Source organism: Lynx canadensis, unplaced genomic scaffold (genome assembly GCF_007474595.2).
Source record: "Lynx canadensis isolate LIC74 unplaced genomic scaffold, mLynCan4.pri.v2 scaffold_64_arrow_ctg1, whole genome shotgun sequence".
NCBI classification, from domain to species: Eukaryota; Metazoa; Chordata; class Mammalia; order Carnivora; family Felidae; genus Lynx; species Lynx canadensis.
Window position 1 is genome coordinate 20,253 of NW_023397581.1, and position 21,520 is coordinate 41,772.

At 38.2% G+C, this 21,520-nt stretch overlaps 1 protein-coding gene across 1 annotated transcript in view; it reads left to right on the plus strand.

The window, feature by feature from the left end:
* LOC115508199 (eyes absent homolog 4-like) overlaps nt 1-21,243 on the plus strand; it is a gene marked incomplete at its 3' end in the record, with an annotated part of 29,901 nt that extends 8,658 nt beyond the window's left edge. Inside the window, exons 5-10 of the mRNA XM_030306628.1 lie at nt 742-821; nt 4,736-4,901; nt 13,062-13,198; nt 14,575-14,658; nt 18,985-19,177; nt 21,146-21,243. Of these exons, the coding sequence (XP_030162488.1) occupies nt 742-821; nt 4,736-4,901; nt 13,062-13,198; nt 14,575-14,658; nt 18,985-19,177; nt 21,146-21,243 (758 nt within the window). The remainder of the gene's footprint in view (nt 1-741; nt 822-4,735; nt 4,902-13,061; nt 13,199-14,574; nt 14,659-18,984; nt 19,178-21,145) is intronic.
* Nucleotides 21,244-21,520: the final 277 nt, after the last annotated feature.

The window sequence follows — 21,520 nt, forward strand, 5'->3', positions numbered from 1 at the left end:
GAGGGAGAGAGGGAGACACAGAATCCCAAGCAGGCTCCAGGCTCCGAGCTGTCAGCACAGAGCCCGATATGGGGCTTGAACTCATGAACCATGAGATCATGACCTGAGCCGAACTCGAATGCTGAGCCGACTGAGCCACCCAGGCACCCCTTGTAGTAAAATTTTAGGGGGCTTCCGAACCTTAGGTGATTGCAGCATGAGCAGCTCTCCCTTGAGTCTAAGCCCTAGTTCACCTCTTTCTTGGTTCTAAGGAAAGGACATAGGAAGAAAGAAAAGACAGGTTGCTTTAAGCATTAATTCTCAGTGGGTTCCGTGTTTATTTCCTAAGCTAACCCTATCCAGATGTTTAACTCGAATGGTTTTTTGTGCGTATGCAGTTGGTATGACCATTTGAAAGTTCCAGTAGTTTCCTAGAACTACTCTGTGTAATATTTTATTCTTTGAGAACCTCTGCTCTTCTAGATATTTAACCTTTAAATGTCTTTAGCTGCTGTCCTTAAGACTGTTCCCACATGCTCCTGTTCAGTCCAGCAGACATCTGTACCAAAGACTTTAACTGTTGTCACAAGAGGGACAGAACTAAGCACATTTTTCCTTATAAATCTTTCAACTTCAAATTGCACATTTCGTTGCCTTAACAAAACTTAAAATAGATTTCTCTCATTGGATTCTGCAAAGTGAAAGGTTTTTATTATTTTGCAAAGAAATACTTTTTAAATGCAATTTGTTCTTTCTTTCTAGGTTCTAGTTTTGCCCCATCATCGACTATTTATGCAAATAACTCAGTTTCCAATTCAACGAACTTTAGTGGTTCACAACAGGTATCGTAGCTTTTCTGTATTTCGACTTTTTATATCTTTCAGATTTCCAAAGAATAGTTGTAGGTTGTCATATAAGTGCGTGTTCTCCTAGAAAAAGGTTTCTGTGTTTAAAGTAAAGATGGCATTTCAAGTAGTAAAAATTAGATATCTAGAATTCTTGGGATCTGTATTAATCTGGGTATTTTAGGTTTTCTGGTTGCTAAAAGTTTGCCCTTTAAACAGTGATTTTTTTTTTAACCATTTGGCATAGAATTGCAAAATTTATTGCATATTTTTCCTATTATCTTAAGCTGTACCAAACATAATTTTATTTTCTCAAGTTATTGTGAATATTAATGAAGAGGTTGAATTACAACCAGTAATTAAGTTGTGGCATTTTTAATCCAAAATCTTTGTTATTGAACAAAATGCCTCTTGGGTTTTTTTTTTTCTTTTAGTTCTGATTCATTTTAATAAACGTTTGATTCCTACTTTCCTGACAGCTGTCATTTTTTTGCTTTTGTCACTGTGCTTGCCTCTAGCAGTCCTTAGTCCCCCTCCTAACTATGTTTTTTTTTTTTTTTTTTTTTTTAGTATTTTGTGAGTTTTGAAATCTAGTTTGTTAGAATTATGTGTGGAAGAAGAATGAATGTTTCTGAGGAGTGACTGTAATGACACTTGAGAATCTTGTCTTTATTCCTTTGTTCTCAGTCATGCTCAGAGTAGTTGAGATACAAAGGTAGTTGATCTCCTTGGTAGGCAATACACTATTTTACTTTAACGTAATTGTTGGGCTTTTTATGTATTCTAAAATCTAATTTATTGCACAGGTGGGCTCTTTGGATTTACTGAAGGAATTATATTAATTGCCTTCTTTTAATTTTTATTAATGTAACAAAAGGCAAAACAGAAATCATGATTATTAAACAGTGTGGAAAAATAGTATTTTTGATAGAATTAGACTGTTTAATTTGGCATTAGTTAGGAAAATGTTTCTTAAAACATGAAACATCAAAGCCAGCATGCCTATTTTATGTTTAAAAATATTCAGAATCCAGGTAGCTCATTTTACTTATTTATTGATATAGCAAACATTTATTGAGCACTTACTATACTTTAGACTTTAAAAAATTTTTTTTTAACATTTATATACTTTAGACTTTTGACTAGGCATTGAAGCTTCAAAAGTAATGTCCTTGTTCTCTGCTGTCTGGAGGGAAGCAATTCTAAAGAAACAGATATGAAAATAATATGAACAGAGAGGGTAGGATATAACGAATATACTAATAGAAATATATGCATGAAAGAAAGACTTCTGTGTTCTGCTTGGGAGGATTTAAAAAAGATCCATAAAGGAGAAGACAGATTCATGTTATAAAATAGATCCAGTACTGTCTGAAAAAAATTTAAATCCGGTGGCTCCAATATAACATAACCTGTATTTTGGACCATGGTTGGAATACCAGTCTATTATTTTAGTTAATACTTACTGAGTAGTTATTAGGTATTAGGAACTGGTCTATATGCTGGGGACATGTAAGAGGGGACAGGAGTGGATAGGACCTGATTCATGCCTCCTGGAGCTTCTTAATTACTGAGAGAAGCAAACAATAAACCAATAAACACATAATATAGAATTGAAAAGCGCGAGGAGACAGAACAGGGTCCTATTAAAAAATATTAATAGGAATCTAATATTGAGTAGGGAGGATTTTGCGGAAGACGTACCTGTAGAAGCAACATTCAGGCCAGTGCTTCTAAGAATTTGGTGGAGGGCCAGGATGTTTGGGCATGGGAGGTGGTAGGTACCAAACTCCTGAGAGGTGAAATCCTTAGTGTGCTAGAGAATTCAAAGAAGGGTAGGGTTTAGTCTGTGCATGAGGGCAGATGGGGAAACTTACTTGTGAAGATAGGCAGGGCCCTCCCTGTATGTGTAGGGCTCTGTAGTTTACAGTAAGGGATTTCAATTTTATTCCAAGCCCAATGGGAAGCTATTAAAGGATTTTGAGCAGGAGAATAGCATCATAAAGTTTATGTTTTGAAAAGACTACTCTGGCTTCCAGCACTTTGGAGAAAGCCAAACCTAAAAATGAGACAAATTAGAAAAACAGTCCGTTGCTTCCAACAGGAAGTGACGGTCACTTGGACTAGGGTGACAGTAGAGGAAATGAAGAGATGGGAAGATCTTTGAAATACATTTGAGTATAAAAAGACATTTTAGGCACAAGAAGCTAGTAGTCTGGACCTTTCCTGTAATTTCATCTGCCCGTATGGGCATTTCGCAGCCTTAGAGGGAACTTCAGCCCGCAGATGTTGGCCTCAGCCTCTCTGGGTTCCATTTCCAGTTCTGAAACTTGCTAGCTGTCTGACTTTGAGCAGGTCACATAACCACTCTGTGCCTTTGTCCCCTTCAGTGTAAAATGGGGTAAAAATACCACATAGGTGGTTGTGAGGAATAAATGAGTAAATCGACTTAGAGTCTTAGAACAGTGCCTGACACAAAGTAAGTACTAGCTACACATTTTACTCTGAGAAATTATGTTGTCGAAGTATTGCTGAGAGGTTTTTTTCCCTTGGTTTACAGGTGGCAATGAGGGAACATCAGGTCCTGAAATGAACAGTCAAATAGAGTTTTAGTGTTTTGCCATATTAGAGTTGGACCAGACAACATGGTTGATGGGGGATTTGGGGCACCAACCCCTGACACAGTCAAAACTCCACATATAACTTTGGACTCCTCCAAAACTTAACTAAAATTTAGCCCACTGTTGACAAGAAGTCTTGCTGATAACATAAACAGTCGATTAACACATACTTTATATGTTATATGTATTATATATTGTATTCTTACAATAAATAAGCTAGGAAAAAAGAAAATGTTATTTAGAAAATCAGAAGGAAGAAAAAATACATTTGTAGTACTCTATTTTATTTATCGAAAAAAAAAATCCGTGTGTAAGTGGACACACACAATTGAAACTCTTGTTGTTCTAGGGTCAACTATACTTAATCCTTTTTGATAATACACATATTTGCTTATACACATAATTTACTTTATATAAAGAATTTCTTCTTTGCGGGGTGAAACCACATCAAATGTGGACTTTGTTCCCTTAGGAACGTGTACCACGAAATCTTAATCCTGACCAAGGATTTGTCATTACTGATAACAATTTGGGCTAAAACATGCCAGATACATTAAACACCAATAGTGCAACAAATTTTTATGTGTTACCTTAATATGTAAAAAGGATTTTGAAGGATTATTTAGATCACTTTAAGGTTCTTAGGATTTTTAAATAAAAAGCAGGTCAGAGGAGTTGATCCAATTCTTTTTTCCCTGTAACAAACAAAGCGAACTAAATATTTGAAAACCTCACTTCAGACTTTTAAGTCAAGACCTTAGATGCCATAGCCTTTAAAGGGCTGGGTAAAAAAACTCTAGTATCCATTGGCTTTTATTTACTCTTTATTTCATGCATAATGATCAAGAGTAACCTAGAAGGGTAACAGAAATCACAGTAATGCAGACTGAGGTCCCTATGGAAGCTGAGAAGGGCAGTCATATTGTCTCCTTACTGGTGATATTAAAAGATGTGTAAGAACTGCTGTGAATATGAATTCATTCCATTTCCTTCTCTCCTCTTCCAGTACATAAGACCTTATGATGTACATCCTTGGATAAGTACTTACAGATAAGTGAAGCAATATGCAACCTTTAGGAAGATGGAGAATTATGTGCGGGACCTGGTTCGCAAAACCAGCAGGGTCATTCACAACTATGTGCACTCGCTAGAATCCCCTCAAAACCGTGGACTCTGAAACAAACGGAGCCGAACGCTAATCTTTCAGTTGCCATAGTGATCGCTTTGCTTTCGAGCATGCCAGGAGTAATTTCTCTTTCGAGTGCACACATGTCTCAATTGTTATTTCAGGATTATCCATCCTACACAGCCTTTGGCCAAAACCAGTATGCACAGTATTACTCAGCATCAACGTATGGAGCATATATGACATCAAATAACACAGCTGATGGCACATCATCTTCGACCTCAACCTATCAGTTGCAGGAATCTCTTCCGGGACTGACTAGCCAACCAGGTACAGATCTTCATCCAGGTGAAATACTTTTATGTTCTGCTGTGTCTAATAATACGGAGAAAAAGAACATTTTTCAAAAGCAAGGCTGAAAGTTCTGATATAGTTATACTGATGTTTAATCAGTGCCAGTACAACTATATAAGATGAGGCTTTTCTTCTGGCATTTCAGAAAACGCTTCTTTTAGATGTGGATGGCTAAGAGATTTTAATTTCAAATGACTTCGTGTGTGTGTGTGTGTGTGTGTGTGTATGTGTGTGTGTGTGTGTGTGTGTTATGGATATGGATACAAAAAGGCCAGTGAACCTTTTGCCTGATATTCTTTCTTTTGAAAGATCTTGACAACTTGGAAAAGCTGTAATATTATCTTCTTGGGGTATAACTGATCATATTTCCCTTAAGCTTGAGAAACTGTGTCACTCCTTCATCTCGGTGAGTCATCAGTAGCTCTAGCCAGTGAACATTTCCTACATTCCTAGGATTTGTAGGATATTAGTAGGTAGTTTAATATCTTTGTCTGATTAGCACTTACTTAAAATCCACTGTATTCTCCGTTGTCTGAAGCTGATCTGCAGTGCTACCAGACTTGAATTTGCTGATGCAGCTCAAGTATTTAAGGTTAAAAGCAAATTTAATAAAGATTCACTGTAATCCTATCCAGAATTCCAGCATGACTTTTTGGAGAAATCATCAAGAGGATTCTAAAATTACAAGGAAAGGCAAAGGAACTAGAGTAGCTGAAATCATTTTGAAAAATAGGAACAAAGTTTGGGGATTGACAGTCCCTGATTTCAAGACTCATTAGAAAGTACAGTTATCAGAAATGTGTGGTAGTGACAAAAGGATAGATACACAGAACAATGGAATAGAATAGAGATTGTAGAAATGGACCCATATACATACACTAGAAAATGGATCTTTGACGAAAGTGCAAAAGGCATTTGGAAAATAAAGGATTTTGTTTATTTTTCAAAAACTGGTGCTGGAACAATTGGACATCCATATGCAAAAATAGCAACAACAATAACAGCAAGGACAAAAAGCAAACCCCAAAACAGAATCATAACTCGTAACTCATGCCACATACATACAATACATATAAAAACTAAAACTGTAGGGGCGCCTGGGTGGTGCAGGGGTTTAAGCGTCTGACTCTTGATTTGGGCTCAGGTCATGATCTCATGGTTCATGAGATGGAGCCCTGCTGACGGTGTGGAGCCTGCTTGGGATTCTTTCTTTCCCTCTGTCTCTCTCCCCTGCTCACACACTGTCTTTCAAGATAAACAAACATTTAAAAAAAAAAAAAAAACACCTAAAACTATAAACCTTCTATAAGATAACATGGAGGAAATTTTTGTGGCTTTGGGTTACATAAAGATTTTATAGGTACGTTAAAAACACAATCTCTAAAAGAAAAGAAACTAGCCTTCATAAAATCAAGAACTTCTGCTCTTTGAAAGACACTGTCCAAGAATAAAAAAACAAGCCACAGATTTGGAGAAAGTACTTGGAAAACACATCTGCTAAAGGACTTATATCCAGAATATATAAAGAACTATCAAGATTCAATAAGGAAAATGAAGTTAAGAACTTTTATAAACACCATTAGTATGTCCAAGCTTTTTTTTTTTTTTTTTTTCCTGACTTCAGTTATTTGCAGGATTCAGGCTCATCTCTGTTTATTTTTCATCCAGTGTTGGAAGGGAAAGAAAATAGGGAGACATGGGCACAACACTATAAATTCTTTCTAACTGGACCAGTGATTCCAAGAAGACTTAAGGCCATTTAACAATTATTTATTGAGTGCCTATTAGGAACCAATTACTGTTGATGTTTCAATTACTGTTAAAGGAATGAGCTCTCTGCATTCCTTTAACTTCCATTTGATAAACAAGACAAATATCAAGCAGATAATTAATATTGTATGAGTGTCAGAAAAGGGAATATTAACAAGAAAACGAATTTGAACAAGAAGTTCAAATAAAGCTGACACTTTAAGGAACAGCCAACATATGCTTATATCGTGAATTGATGAAATGGTGACATCCTTTCTTTTTTGTTCTCTGTTCAAAATAGTGTCTCTGATCTAACTGTGGATCTGAGGGAATATGGTCTAGTATGTATACTAAACTTTGTCTTTGGTGCCTCTATATTTCAGTTTCTTTTTTCTTATCTTCGCTTTAGATCCTTTCTCCTGTGACCACACAGCCCCTTTGAATTTCTGGTCGTTGTCCCCTCAAGGCTCCCGTTGAGGCTTTTCATCTAGCCTCAGCCTCTCTGAGTAGTTATATCCTGTGCAGGGCCAGGACTAAGGTAAAGCCAGGAAAACCGGAGGTACAAAATTGAAGGAAACATTCATTCTCAAAGCCCTTAAATTTTATGCCTCCGTGCCTGACTCACTTGAACGTCATTTCAGCCTAAATCCCATGATCTAAATCTGTCCTTATCTTCTTTGAGTCAGTACTTGCATTTCATCAAGAATATGACCTTAATTTAAAGAATGAGTGATTTCAGAATACTTGCTTCACAGACAGTGAAGATACTTTAGATAAGGAGGTATCTTATCACAGTGGGAAAGGTTTTTCTCAATAGTAAGTGTGGGGGGAGAACAGGGTAGGATGACTGTGTTCAAAAAGAAAATCACAGAAGTAATTGATGATCAAGATACTGGAGACTGAATGATAGACAGGACCGGGCAGACTGTGTTACTACAATAGAACCACCATGAGTGAAAACCATGGTGTTTTTAAATACATATACACTGGATAACACTTTGAGTAAAAGGTTGATTTAGCTCTAATTTCAGTATTATCACAAGCGTTTTCTCTGTAGGATAGACACAGATCGATACTTTCCATTAACTAAAAAGTAATAAATATTCAGAATAGCTATTTTATTTATATTTAAATACTAAATGCAAGCATGTAGATGTTCTCAATGTGTGACTTTGGTATGACACATCTACATGTAACTTTCTCATATTCACTATCAGGGTGCAATTTCTTCAGGTTTCCATTGATTGCTAATGCCAACAAATATAGTTCGACATAATTTTCAGATCTTATCAGACTTGCTGTTATATTTAAAGAAGAAATAATTTTTACTTTAATTATATTCTTCTTTTAACCAAAATTAAAATAATATACATGTCTGGATTTTTAGGGGAGTCTGTGATCCCAGACCTTCAGACAAACTAGTTTTAAGTTTGATTTTTGCCTTTTCAGATCTGGCATGCATCCAAAAAGCAAACAAGTTGATAACTGTGGGATTCGTTATTGATGAAATTTGAGGTACTTAGTTCGAGGGTATGAAAAGTATTTCCCGTTAACCAGTGCTGCATTTTGGAGTTAAAACAGAGCCCTAACAATTACATCCACATTTTTTCATAAATCATGTACTGTTGACTTCTCTAATTTTTAAAATAGAAACATGCTTGATGTTCTATAAAAGACGGCTGGTTGTTGTGGTTTAGGGATAAACTTAAATGGAATTAGGTTGGATCTAAATATCTAAAACTTGGAAGGTGCATTTATTCATTTCTGTACTGATTAAAGAATAATTGTTCATCACACATAGCATTGGCCCAAGAAAAAGCCTACGGCAATTGGTAACAACTAATGTTATTTGGAAACTGCAAATAGCATTCAGTTATTGACTTTACCTTATTAGGCAGTTTGACAGTCTATTTAAAGAAACTACCATCTATAAAATTAAATATAATTAGTAATTTGTAATAGTATCATCCTTTACTCTGAGACCTTGGCAAACATTGCAATACATTAGCTAATTAAACTTTACAATTGCTTCAGAGAAGTAAAAGATACAGTAAGATCACTTCACTCTTTGAAAAGAAGCCAGTTTCTTAGGCAGAACTCGGTAGAATTTCCATAGCTTCGTGGCATTTCACACAAGGACAGGAAGGAAAAGAAAGTGCTCATTTATTTAATGGAAGCTAACAAGAGGATTTAGATAGAAAGGACTGACCACATTTAACTTCTCTGACAATTCGCCTTTTCCCTACCTGCAGCACTAAAGTTCCCTAGTGCAATTACCTGAGTGAAATTTGGCAGAGACACTGGAATTAACAGCTTTCTCTTAGAAAAAAAAAAAAAAAGTGTCAACAAATGTTTAATGACCAGTGGAGCTCAAGTTCCTGGGTTTACCCTTTATCAGAAGAAAGGATAGCGCCTTCAAAAGATATAGAGGCTCGTACAGTTCTACCTGGGTGGTTATCTGTAGGAACCCAGATTCCACACACACACCCTGAAAGACCTCCAATTTTGCTATGAAGATCTTTCAAAGAATTCATTGGCCCTCACTCTCCCAGAAATTGTATAAAGTCTATCTATTCTTTTGATAGATAGATAAATTTGACCTCTTCGGAGGATCTGTTGCTGTTTGGTGGAGGAAGGTAGCCTAGTGGTTAAAGCAAGGATTCTGAAATTATACCGGCATTCCACATACAAGCTATTTCATCTTGATAAGTTAATTTAAAATCTCACAACCTTCCCGTTTCCCCATTGTTAAAAGAGAGTAATGAAGGACCCAATTCATTGGCTCAAAGTGAGATTTAAATCAGATATATATATTTCTGTATGTGTGTGTGTGTGTGTACACACACATATACACATATTTATACACACACCTGTATATACACACACATATGTATATATGTATACACACATATGTAAAGAATATATATATATATATATATATATATATATATATGTATATATACATATGGGGGGGTGTGTAAAGAATGTTTCACAATAAAGAGCTCTGACAAATCAATAAGAAAAAAATGACCCAAGTTTTTAAATGGACAAAAGATTTAAACAGTTTCCTCATAAAAAAGAAGTTCCCAAATAGGGGAAAAAAAAGTGTTTTTGCATCATTATTCATCAAGAAGATGCTAATTGAAACTACAGTGAGATACCAACATACCCTCACAATAGCTAATATAAAAAAGGCTAGCAATACCAAGTATTTACAAGGATGTGGAATAACTGGGAATCTCACTGCTAGTCAGAGAGAATTTGTAGAACCACATTGGTAAAAAGGTGGTTGGTGTCTACTGAAGATGAATACCTGACTTCCCCCTGACCCAGCAGTCCCACTTCTGAGCATATACCCTAGGGGAAAGGGGGCTTATGTCCACAAGATGTGAATAAAAATGTTTCTAGCAGCTTTATTTGTAATTGCCTAAAACTTCAAATAGCCTAATGTTGATTAACAAATAACCAAAGCGCCGTATACATATATAATGAAGTTCTAGCCACATGAAGGAAAAAGGAAACAACCATTCCAGGTTGTAAAATGGAAGAATCGGGCAGCATAATGAGCAGTGAGTAGAGCCAAACACATATTTCAGTAAACTTTTTAAGGAAGAAGGCAGTCCGTGGCACATACCAAACGTTTCATGAATGTGGAGCTACTCGTCATAGTTTTCTTAAAAGGATATGCCTGCACTCTCATCGAAACACTTCTGTCCATATTTTGTCCAAATTCTCAGAGCCCTTTTAAGGGCTCCTACTTTTATTGAAACCTGGACACTTCCTGTGACCAGTCTTTTCCTTTCTTCCTCCTCCTGCTCTTTAGCAGCTGGCTCCTCATTCATTTAATAGCTGACTGGTTCCTGCCAAACTCCTCCTTTATGGATCCAGTCAACAATCAGTCACCCATAACTGAGCACAATGGCTTTGGAATTTTGCAAGTTTTTTTTTTTTTTACCTTTCAGCTCTTGTATTTTTGTAAGAACAAAGCTGCTTCGTGATAGTTAACAGCTGAAAATTGGTCTGTAATGAGTAGAAAGACAAGTTTTTATAGGATGCGATCCAAAAATTGTTATAAGCTTACTTAATAAATGAGGCTTAATTTGAATCAGTATTTTATCCAAACAAGAACATTTGACTTGCAGAGCATAGTAACCATAAGAAAATTCTGGCTAAAAAGAAATAACTAAAAATAGAAAAAAAAATTGTGTGATATATTTTTTTTAAGTTGGCATGTGTTTAAATACCTAAAGCCTCATTTAATACCTGTGCAAGTAAGCTCAAACACAATTTACTAGAGGTAGGGTGATATTCAACCAGAAACTAAAGAACTTTGTATTACACTGTCTATTCTCAACGGTCAATAGCAGAGACCCATGATATGAAATATGCTAACAGTGTTTTAAGAGCAAATATTATTTGAAACACGGACATGTTTGTTTTTTTTTTTTTTTGATGCTGTCCTGACATGCACAATGTTTTCCAAAGAAAATGTTATAAACATTAAAAATAATTAGAGGTTAGCTATGTAAAAATCACTATTTATTTGGAACATTTCAGAAAAAATACTACCTAAATATTCATCCAGTTTGTTCATATTTGGTTATTTCAATCAGAAAGTGGTTGGCTGTCTTCATAATTATTTTTCTTTAATTTTATGATGAAGCATAATTGTCATAAGTTCTTTATATTTAAAAATGTTATTTAAATTCATTGTAGCTTGCCATCAGACCATCCTAGAAATTTTTGCTTTATGCATATGATTTAAATCAAATTAAATATATATCATTTTCACCACCATAATTTACAAAGTAGCTATGATTGCCCATGCTTTAATATACAAGGAAACTGGGACTCAGAGATTGAGTGAAGTGCTCCAAGTCATAGAGTAAGTCTGACTCTTGTGACTTGTGAGGTTTTATGGCACCTCACTGTTGCCTCAGTCTATCTTAACCTCCTCCTGTAGATTTGCCACTGCTCAGTGCTCCTTCCTGATAAGACACCCTATCACCAACTTTAGACATGTCAGTCTTTGAGGTCCCTGTGGGACATGGAGAAGTCAGTTAGGTGCAGTCTGAAACCGCTGTAGGATGTGGCCTCACTGGACCTATAGATTTGTGTGTGGGTCATCACAGAGAGGGTGATTAACCTATGAAAGGGTTAGGTCGCCCAGATGGTGTGGAATGAGGAGGAGAGTGACCGAAGTTTGGAACTCTTAAATACCAACATACGAGGAATGGAAGGAGGAAAAGGAGTCCATGCCTCCTAAACAGAGAAGGACTGCTGATAGAGCTTCCAGAACTGGGAAGCTGCAAGGTATCAGCTGCCAAATAATGGCACTATGGAGGTGGTGTTTAAGAGGATCAAACACAGCACAGGAATCTAAGAAGATAAGGACCGAGTCTGTCTATTGCATTTGTTACTTGGGTGGTTCGCGGGGACTCTGAGTCAGAGTAGTTTTATCAGAATTTTGGTGAACTGATTATGACAAATCCAGTGTCAGGAAGTGGCAACAAATGTGCTGTCCGTTACTGTCACCATCGGCTACATGTGGCTGTTGAGCACTTGCGTGTGGCCAGTAAAGGCTGAGGTCTGCTGTAAGTGTAAAATACACACAGGAGTTCAGAGACTTGGTATGAAGAAGGGATTATGTAAAACATGTCATTGATAATTGTTTATATTGGTTACATGCTGAAATGATCCCATTGTGGTTATATTGGGTCAGTTAATATATGTGAACAAAATTAATTCTACATGTTTCTTTACATTTTTTACAGTGGCTTCTAGAAAATTTTAAATTATATATGTGGTTCTATTTGTGGCTCACATTCTATTGCTTTTGGACAGCACTGTTATGCACTATTCTTTTAAGGAGTACCACTTTAAAAAGAGAAGATAACAAGCAGATACCTTCTAGGTAGAAAGGCAAGGTCATGGGAAGGATTTTAAACTTGTCTGTGGCCCACAGAAAAGCAAGACATTGGAAGGAAGATAAGAGCATGATTCAGTTGGGAGTCAGATTTGCAGGTGGGGAGATGGGATTGATCCAGCAGAAGACATCTCCTCCTTTGAGCTCTGACATAAGGAGGTGAGAATAGATATAAATGTAGATAAATATGTGGGTAAGGGTAGAGACAGGGAAGGTGAGGACATACAGAATATAAAACACACTCATGTTTAATAGATCACATAGACTGAAACTACAGGGGATTTGCGTGACCTGGAACATTTTTAACAGAATCACGATTTTGTCTATTTGGGTTATAAATTTTCTTTGTCATGAGGAGCTTTCTCTGACGTATATGGATTTGTTAAGATAATTAATAACAAGGACTCATACATGATCTAAAAATGAAGTGCTGTTGTTGATGCAAATCCTGTTATTCCTAGGAGAGTTTGATACTGTGCAGAGCCCCTCCACACCTATCAAAGACCTCGATGAGAGAACTTGCAGGAGTTCTGGGTCAAAGTCCCGAGGAAGAGGCCGGAAAAATAATCCCTCCCCACCTCCTGACAGTGACCTAGAGGTATGCCACCTTACCCTCAAAGAGTGGAATATGGTGTTTTATTTTACTGAATGACATATTCTATACCTTATAGTTCCATAAAGTTTCAAACTTAAAAAAAAAAAGGTATGTTATGAAATGAGTGGACCCCAAGTTTGAGATTTCATCCATTGTAATGGCAAAATTAAAAACACTAACAACTTAAAAAAGATAATACTTTACAAATTCTAGGCCTGAGATAATTACGTCTTTTGATTCTAACTGGCCTAAATGGAAATTTAAAACATAAAGCCATTGTTTGTAGGATGATGTTCTGAGAGACACTCTATTTCGTAGTATTAAGGTAACAAAAGATGTGTATATGTGTCGATAAAATTTAAAAAGGTAAAATTAACCTGTATGGAAAGGAAAAGTCGTCTTCTGAAAATAGGAAAAGAACAATCATTTGATATATGTTAACATTTTTATATCTGTAAAAGTCTCCATGTGTCATCTTTTTCTGGTTGAGAGCTCTTTTGAGATATACCCATACTGAGCAGGTTGATTTTTATTATAAAACACCAGGAGAAATTATTCTTAACCATATTATGTTACTTTTTACCCAACCGCAACCTTCAGTTAAGAAAAAAAACCTAAATTTCCAGATTTGGTAAAATAAAATAATAGTCATTGTGCCTCTTCAATCATTTCCTTCAGCTGAGTGACAATAGCACATTCCAGGCCTTCAGGAACCCAGCAGGTGATATAAATGAGTGAACTGGGCCAGGGAGCCAGCAGACTGTGGAGCTTAGGGAACATTGGCCCAGTCTAAGGAGACATGCCCATCATTGCCATGTGAAATGTCAGTCAGCATTATCGTATCTTCCAGTTTCTCCGCTGCCGCTAGAGCCCTGAAGTTTGTGTGAAATCTCCTGAATTTGAAATGCTGATCAATAATTTGAAATCTTTCTAAACCCTGTGCACGCTAAACAACCCATCGGATGGCCTAATCTGACCCGAAGGTCTATACTTCGCAATTTCTGTTTAGGGATCACTCACTGACTTTTTGAAATACTTTAAAAAAATTTAGTTCTTTGCATGAATTGAAAAGTCTCATGAATCCACGAGGTGAAAGATTAACTTTTGGGGCGTTCACTGCAAGTAAGTATTTGGAAACATTCATTCAAATTAGGACATCTGACTTTTAAGCTTATGATTACTTGTGTCACTCTCACCCCTCTGGTTTTATAGGGGGGGTGCGTGGCAAATTTGGAAAAAAAATTAATGGAGTAGCACAGCTTTTTCTGAAATGGTATTGAGATTATATCCAACAACAACAAAGTCAGATGTGTTCAATTTGTAGAGATTTCTGTTTCCTTAGAATTTGATGATCGTTTGATATTTATTTTTTTCTTCAGCGTGTATTTGTCTGGGACTTGGACGAAACCATCATCGTTTTCCACTCACTGCTCACAGGGTCTTATGCTCAGAAGTATGGCAAGGTAAGGGATCAAGAAATTTTACCCCAAGACACTCAGTTAGAATTTTATCTTGTTCAAAAATCTAGCACAACTTAAATACATTTAAGTTTTTGTTTCAGGCTGTCAAATCTGCTCTTAATTGATTTCCAGTGGCTCATTGTTCTTTGATGAGAACTGGCGAATTTTACAAAAGTAATTCGAAATTGAATTTGTTTTCTTTCTTCAAGATGCCTTTGGGTTTTCTACATCAAGAGCAAGCTCATTACTCTGACATAATCATCTTAGAAAAATTATTTTGTAAATTAAAATGGGCTTTCAGTATTATAAAATCATATCTTACTCTCTAATAAGGAAACTTTCAGAACTAAATGTTGCTATAGAATGCCAGTTGAAGTAAGGAAGTAATCTCTTGTCTGAGAGATCCTTTGGATTTAGGAACACCAGTATTTTTTGTAACTTTGAATAAGCATATGAACAGCAAATCACATCTCCCCCCCGCCCCACACACACACATTCAGAGACAGATTCCCCTTCCTTCTTTCCTGCCATGCTTTTCACGGTTGGTTGGCTAGCTTCTTAGGACCGCGTTGGTGTTCGCTGTGTAGGTGCCGTGACAAAGATCAGTGTACCTCCAGGGTGCTTGTCAGATGGAAACACAATGGTTCAGGCCATTGCTAGGTGAATCTCTGACTCTACGGGATTCATATTCTGACCAGAGTCAATTACCATATTCAAAGTTATCTAACTTTGGTTCTTTTAACATATTCTACTTACAGAAATGCCTTCCCTGTGCCTTTATAGTGTTACATTATTTCTTAGGGTCTCACGTCAGCCCAACACACAATTTTTAGCAAGTTTGTTAAGCCTTGCTAGTAATGATGAAATTGCGCTCAAGTGTTTCCTACTTGAAATATACAACCACCGCACTCTTGATGAATCTACGTTGTATGTGACTTTTAGTGTAGGTAATATATGTGACCAAACAGCTACATAAGGGAACAGTTTTGCTTACCAGCCATATAGAAAAAGAGGTCTTAGCCCCTTTATGACAGTCATCCTCATTAATAACAGTGGTCTCCAGAGCAGAATGTATGCATATATGCGAGATATACACAAGATGCTTCATTGAAATAAGGAAAGAAAATAGTGTGTATGCACACACACACACGCACACACACTTTTGTCTTGCAATTTGTGTTGTTATATGTTTCATAATGCACATACTTTGTAAATACATGCATATTATTATCAATTAAAGAATATGTATATAGGGGCGCCTGGGTGGCACAGTCGGTTAAGCGTCCGACTTCAGCCAGGTCACCATCTCACGCTCCGCGAGTTCGAGCCCCGCGTCAGGCTCTGGGCTGATGGCTCAGAGCCTGGAGCCTGCTTCCGATTCTGTGTTTCCCTCTCTCTCTGCCCCTCCCCCGTTCATGCTCTGTCTCTCTCTGTCCCAAAAATAAATAAACGTTGAAAAAAAAAAAAAAAGAATATGTATATAATATATGAGTAAATTAGCTGTATATAAATTGGGGGTGCACACTCAAAATTCTATTACTGGTAGAGTATACAGTCTAAATAAAGTTTCCAGATAATAATCTAAAGCATTTCTTCTGGAATAGTTTTGGCTTCTGAGGAATACATGGTAAATCCTGCTGAACTGATTGCAATATTTTTATATGGCCAAGTTTCATGTTACATCAATGTTTAAAATAATCTAACTTGAACATACGAATCCAAATAAAGTTCCCTTCAAAATAGTCACCATTAGAGGCTTTACCCAGATATCCATGTTGCTTCCATTGTGTCAGATCAGTGGTGGAACTCATCTTTTGGAATGACCTTGAGATTTTTAAAGTGTTTTCCCAGTTCAAATCTTCATCCTTTTTGTGGTGGTTTTGACCTTTAAAATACTAGTAAGATCATTTGAACTCCAGGTGATAAATAAACAGCCTGGTCAAAATGTGACTCTCTCTCTCTCTCTCTCTCTCTCTCTCTCTCTCTCTCTCTCTCTATATATATATATATATATATATATATAGTTTTTTTTTTCTTTTTCTCAAAAATATCATAAAGTGGCACCCATCCCAGAACTGAATATGGACTTCCCTTTGGGATAAGAAGGGGCACCGGTAATGAGGCAGAGACGGGTGGAGAGCCACAAAAAAAAATCTAATAACGAGCTGCCTTTCAGACTGGTTCTGAGAGCAGTTTTAACAGCAAAATGCCCATGCTTCCCTCAGCACTGGTGCGTCGTTGAAATAACCGTGTCGCTTCCCTGGACGCCCACCCGGACATGCAGGGCTCACTTCACGCACAAGCTTCGTTATCCTAAAATACTGTCAAAAAGCTTTGTTGGAATACAGAATAGAGACATTTTCTTTTCCTTTCCTTTCTTTTTTTTTTTTAATTTTCAAGTTACTTAACATACAGTTTAGTCTTGACTTCAGGAGTAGAACCCAGTGATTCGTCATGTACATATAACACCCAGTGCTCATTCCAACAAGTGCCCTCTTTAATACCCGTCACCCGTGTTCCCCATCCCCATCAACTCTCAGTTTGTTCTCTGTATTTAGGGCTTCTTATGGTTTGCCTCCCTCTCTGTTTTAAATAGCAGAGCTCACAGAAGGTGCGGGGCAAAGTGAGGGGAGGAGGGCAACTAATGTTATTTAGTGCCCCCAGTGTGCCAGGCATTAAGTGTCACAACAGTTGCAAGAGAGAGGTGGTTCTCCCCGTCTCTAGAGGAGGAAGCATATTCAGGGAATAAAATATGTGCAAAGTCACACAGCCAGTCAGTGGCAGAGATGACCCAGGACTATTTGACTCCATAGCCCATCTCGTTTCTGCTACAGCACATCACACAGCATACACAATCCATCTGCCATGGATGCAATATGTGACATATACTAAAAAGAGTGAGGACAATTAGTGAGGTACTGTGTAGGTAGTTACGTGAGTTCTCCTCAAGCTGAAATAATTTGAGTTATCTTCCCTCAGATGATTGGGATACTTTTTCATCCATGAGTAAAACCTAAGCGGGGCGCCTTGGGGGGCTCAGTCGGTTAAGTGCCTGACTTCGGCTCAGGTCATGAACTTGTCGTTGGTGGGTTTGAGCCCCACATTGGGCTCCGTGCTGACGGTTCAGAGCCTGGAGCCTGCTTCACATTCTGTGTCTCCCTCTTTCTCTGCCCCTCCCCTGCTCTCTCTCTCTCTCTCTCTCCCTCTCTCTCAAAAATACATAAACATTAAAAAAATTAATTTTTTAAAAATGAAGCAAAACCTAAGAAACATTCAGTGAAATGGATTGTGGCAGACAGATATCAGTACCTCCTGGCAGCACAGAATGGGAAAAGAATCAGGGGCACTATTGAAAGTTTAGGGAAGATAACCTTCCATCTGTAAAATACCTACCGTGGTAGATGGAGCCTGTATTTGGCATTTCACAAGCAGTAGGGATAATGGTTAAGGACCAGAACCTTCGAGTTAAATAAACTTGACTTTGAAAACCCAGTGCTGATGCTTGTAGCTCTCTGATCTCAGGCAAATTACTTAATCCCTCAGCCTCAATTTCTGTAAAATGGGAAAAGTACTGCCTGTCGTGAATAAGAATTAAAGAGAAAACATGTTTAAAGGACTTAGCAGAACAGTTGGCATGAATTAACACTCAAAAAAATTGTGATTGATCGCTTTCGCAATTGTTATCCCACTTAATTCTCTGGAAGGCTCTGCTGGAACTTCTTGTGATCCAGGTTGGATGGATGCAGAAACCCAGGGCTATGAGGGGTCGGGAAACTTGACCGAGGGCACGAAATGATAAATGCTGTTGCATCTACTGGAAACCTGTTCCGTCTTATAGCTAAGTCCTTGCATTTTTACACTCTTCTCACAGGAGGGGAGCCTGTTGGAACTGACCGTGTCGAATAATGTTTTACTCAGGACAATTTAAGGAAATTAAAAGAAAAATTTGTTTAAGGCTCTATTTTTTCTCATCAAAATGAGAGCACCCTTCCTGAATTTCATGCAAAACAACTTAGATGACCCTATTTATTGAATTATTATTTATATTTTTCTAAAAGGCATTTGATCGTTGACATTTTTCTTAACATCAGAGGAAATTGGCATGGTCTGTTGGCCAGGAAGACAATAATATCTTGGCATATCGAGAAATAGCTAAATAAGGGATATTAGGTCAGACCCATCTTTTGAAGCTGGAGACCACACACAGCTCAGGGGTCATTCAGAGGGGACCAAGAGGGCTTTGGGGAGCTTCAACCTCACCACACACCACAAGTGGAGATGGGGACACGAGGGACTGTATTCATCTAACAAATATTTACTTACCGCAAGGAAGACCCCCATCCTGCTCTCAGGGAGCTTAACAAGCAAACAAAATCATTGCAGACAGTGATAACTGCTGTGAAGACAATGAACCTGGGTCATGTAGAGAGTGGCGTGGGGGAGGAGGGGCTGACCCTGGAGGTGATGATGCTGAGACCTGAATTCCAAGAAGGAGCTAGTTTTGCAGATGTCGGGGGAAGGGGTGAGCAGGGAGGAGCATTCCAAGCAGAGGGCACAGGAGGGCCCTGCCACAGGAAGAGTCTTCCACTGTTCCAGGAATATGAACAAGTGTGGCTGGAAGGTTGTAAACCGGGAAGGGACTGACCCAGGGTAAGAACAGAGTGGTGAGCAGGGGGCCGTGTCATCTTCCGCAAGGCACTGGGGATTTATTCTAGGTGCAGCGTGTTGGAGGGTTTTGGGCTGAGTGGGCACATGATGGTTTAGAACTGGCTGCTGTGTGGAGAGCAGGCTTCTGAGCAGTAAGTAAGAAGTGGTAGGGGCTTAGACTGGAACAGTGTTTCTGGAACGTGTGTGTGAGTCACCATAAACCCACAGGACTTGTTAAGCACAGATGGCTGCGTCCCACGCCCAGAATTTCTGATTCTGTAGGTGGGGGGGGGGGGGGGCAGCCCAAGATTTTGCATTTGGAATAAACATCCACTGAAGCTGATGAACCATGCTTTAAGAACCACTAGAATAGAGTATTTCCCCAACTTTTTTCTTGCAAAAATGAGATCTGAAACATGTTAATTGATAGTCTTTGTGGATAGGCTGATGGCCAAAAAGATGTAGGGAATACCTGCATTTGATGGTCACATCATCGTGTTAGAGGTCTTGAGGTGTTCTACAGTTGAGAATCCTTTGTAACCGGGTTTAATTCCTCAGTGCCCCAGTGTCTTCAGTAATGACCTTGAGGACTGAGGACTGAAATGAGGTCACACTGGTGATTCGTTGACAATTCAGAAGGACTTTTCACTGCTAATAGCAAAAGTGAACAGGGCCATTATTTCCGCAGAGCAAAAAACAACCCTGCTACTACCTAACGGTTGTCTAAGCTTGAAATTGTCAATGTCTTCGGTCCTTTTCATTTGTTATGTGAATCTCGTTTCCGCAGCACACGTTTTTAGAGTGTAACATTTCTGTAGGACAGTAATTTTTCAGTTCTTCTAGCCTGAGAATCCTTTGTGCACAAACGTATATCACAGCGAGCATCTTTCTATCAATACAAAGGCAGACCTGCTCTAGGTAAAATGGGGATGTTGAGGGGCTGGAGAAACTGCACTTTTCTCTTGTAGCCGATCCTTTCCCACTATTCTCAGTCACCCCAGAATGGTTTCCAGGGTCCTGGGTGCTGTAAGGCAGTAATCCAGCTGAAGGAGCATCTGGCTGGAAGTTAGAAGGAAATCCTGTTCTGGACGTGCCTTAGGAAGTCATTTCACCTGTGAGCCTGTTCCATCTGAAAACGGTTATAATCCGTTTCCTTCCTGGGGTTACCGGATGGATTAAATGAGATAATGTACATGTATAAAAGTAACACTCGGCTCTGAAAGCTGTCATCCACATCCTAGGCCAGAGGAACTTAAACAAAAATACACACCGTTTCCCCCAACTGAGAAATGACTAAGGGCAGTTATTTCTGGACCCACAGAGGTCAGTGTTTGTATGAAGCGGTGTTATAGTGGCCTCAAAAATACCGAGCTGGGAGCTGGAAACGTAAGTGCCAGAGATAGGAAATCATGTCCTGACATAACCACACCTACCTACCTACCTACTTACCTCTCTTTCTGTCACCCATAAAAAATAAGTACCATTTTTGAATTCTTGGTATGTGCCTGACATTTTGCTCCGTGTCCCTGTTAAATGCATTATCTCCTTCACTTTCATCATCACCCTGTGTGGTTAGTACTGTGTCACATAGCCCGTAAGTGGCACGGCCAGTCAGAACCCACATCTCTCTGACACATTCTTAATTTCTGCATTCTTTTGGTCTCATGTTTTTCCCCCCCCCACCACCTATAAAAATAAAATGCATGTTAACCTAATAATTTAGGAATGCCCTTTTACTCATAAATTGCCCTGTGTAACTAACTTTTGCATATGAATAAAAAAAAAAACCTTCTGGAAAATCCTAGTTCCACGTATAAGTAAATAATATTGTGAATTTTCCAAGGATCTTCCTTAAAACCGCCATCACTTTTTGACTGTGTTCAGTTGTCAGCCACTCTCTTCCCAAGCAGAACAGTTCCTTCGTATTTACCTCGATGGCGGGTGAGATATATGGGTGTTTCAGTTCTGCTACTGATGAAGCTGATGATGGGCTTTACAGCAGAGCACCTGTTGGCCTGTATAGTTTTTGCCAGAAACTCCAGATAGGAGTTTGTAAATTTGGCAGGACATGGACAGGGAATCATCTCATCCATCATCTGTTAGAGTTTGTGAAGATTGTTCCTATTCTCTATTTGCATATATTATGTTACTTGATCAACTGTAGTAATCCCTCTTCTTTGGAGGAGGGGTGCAGGGAGTGATGTAGGGATTTGATTCA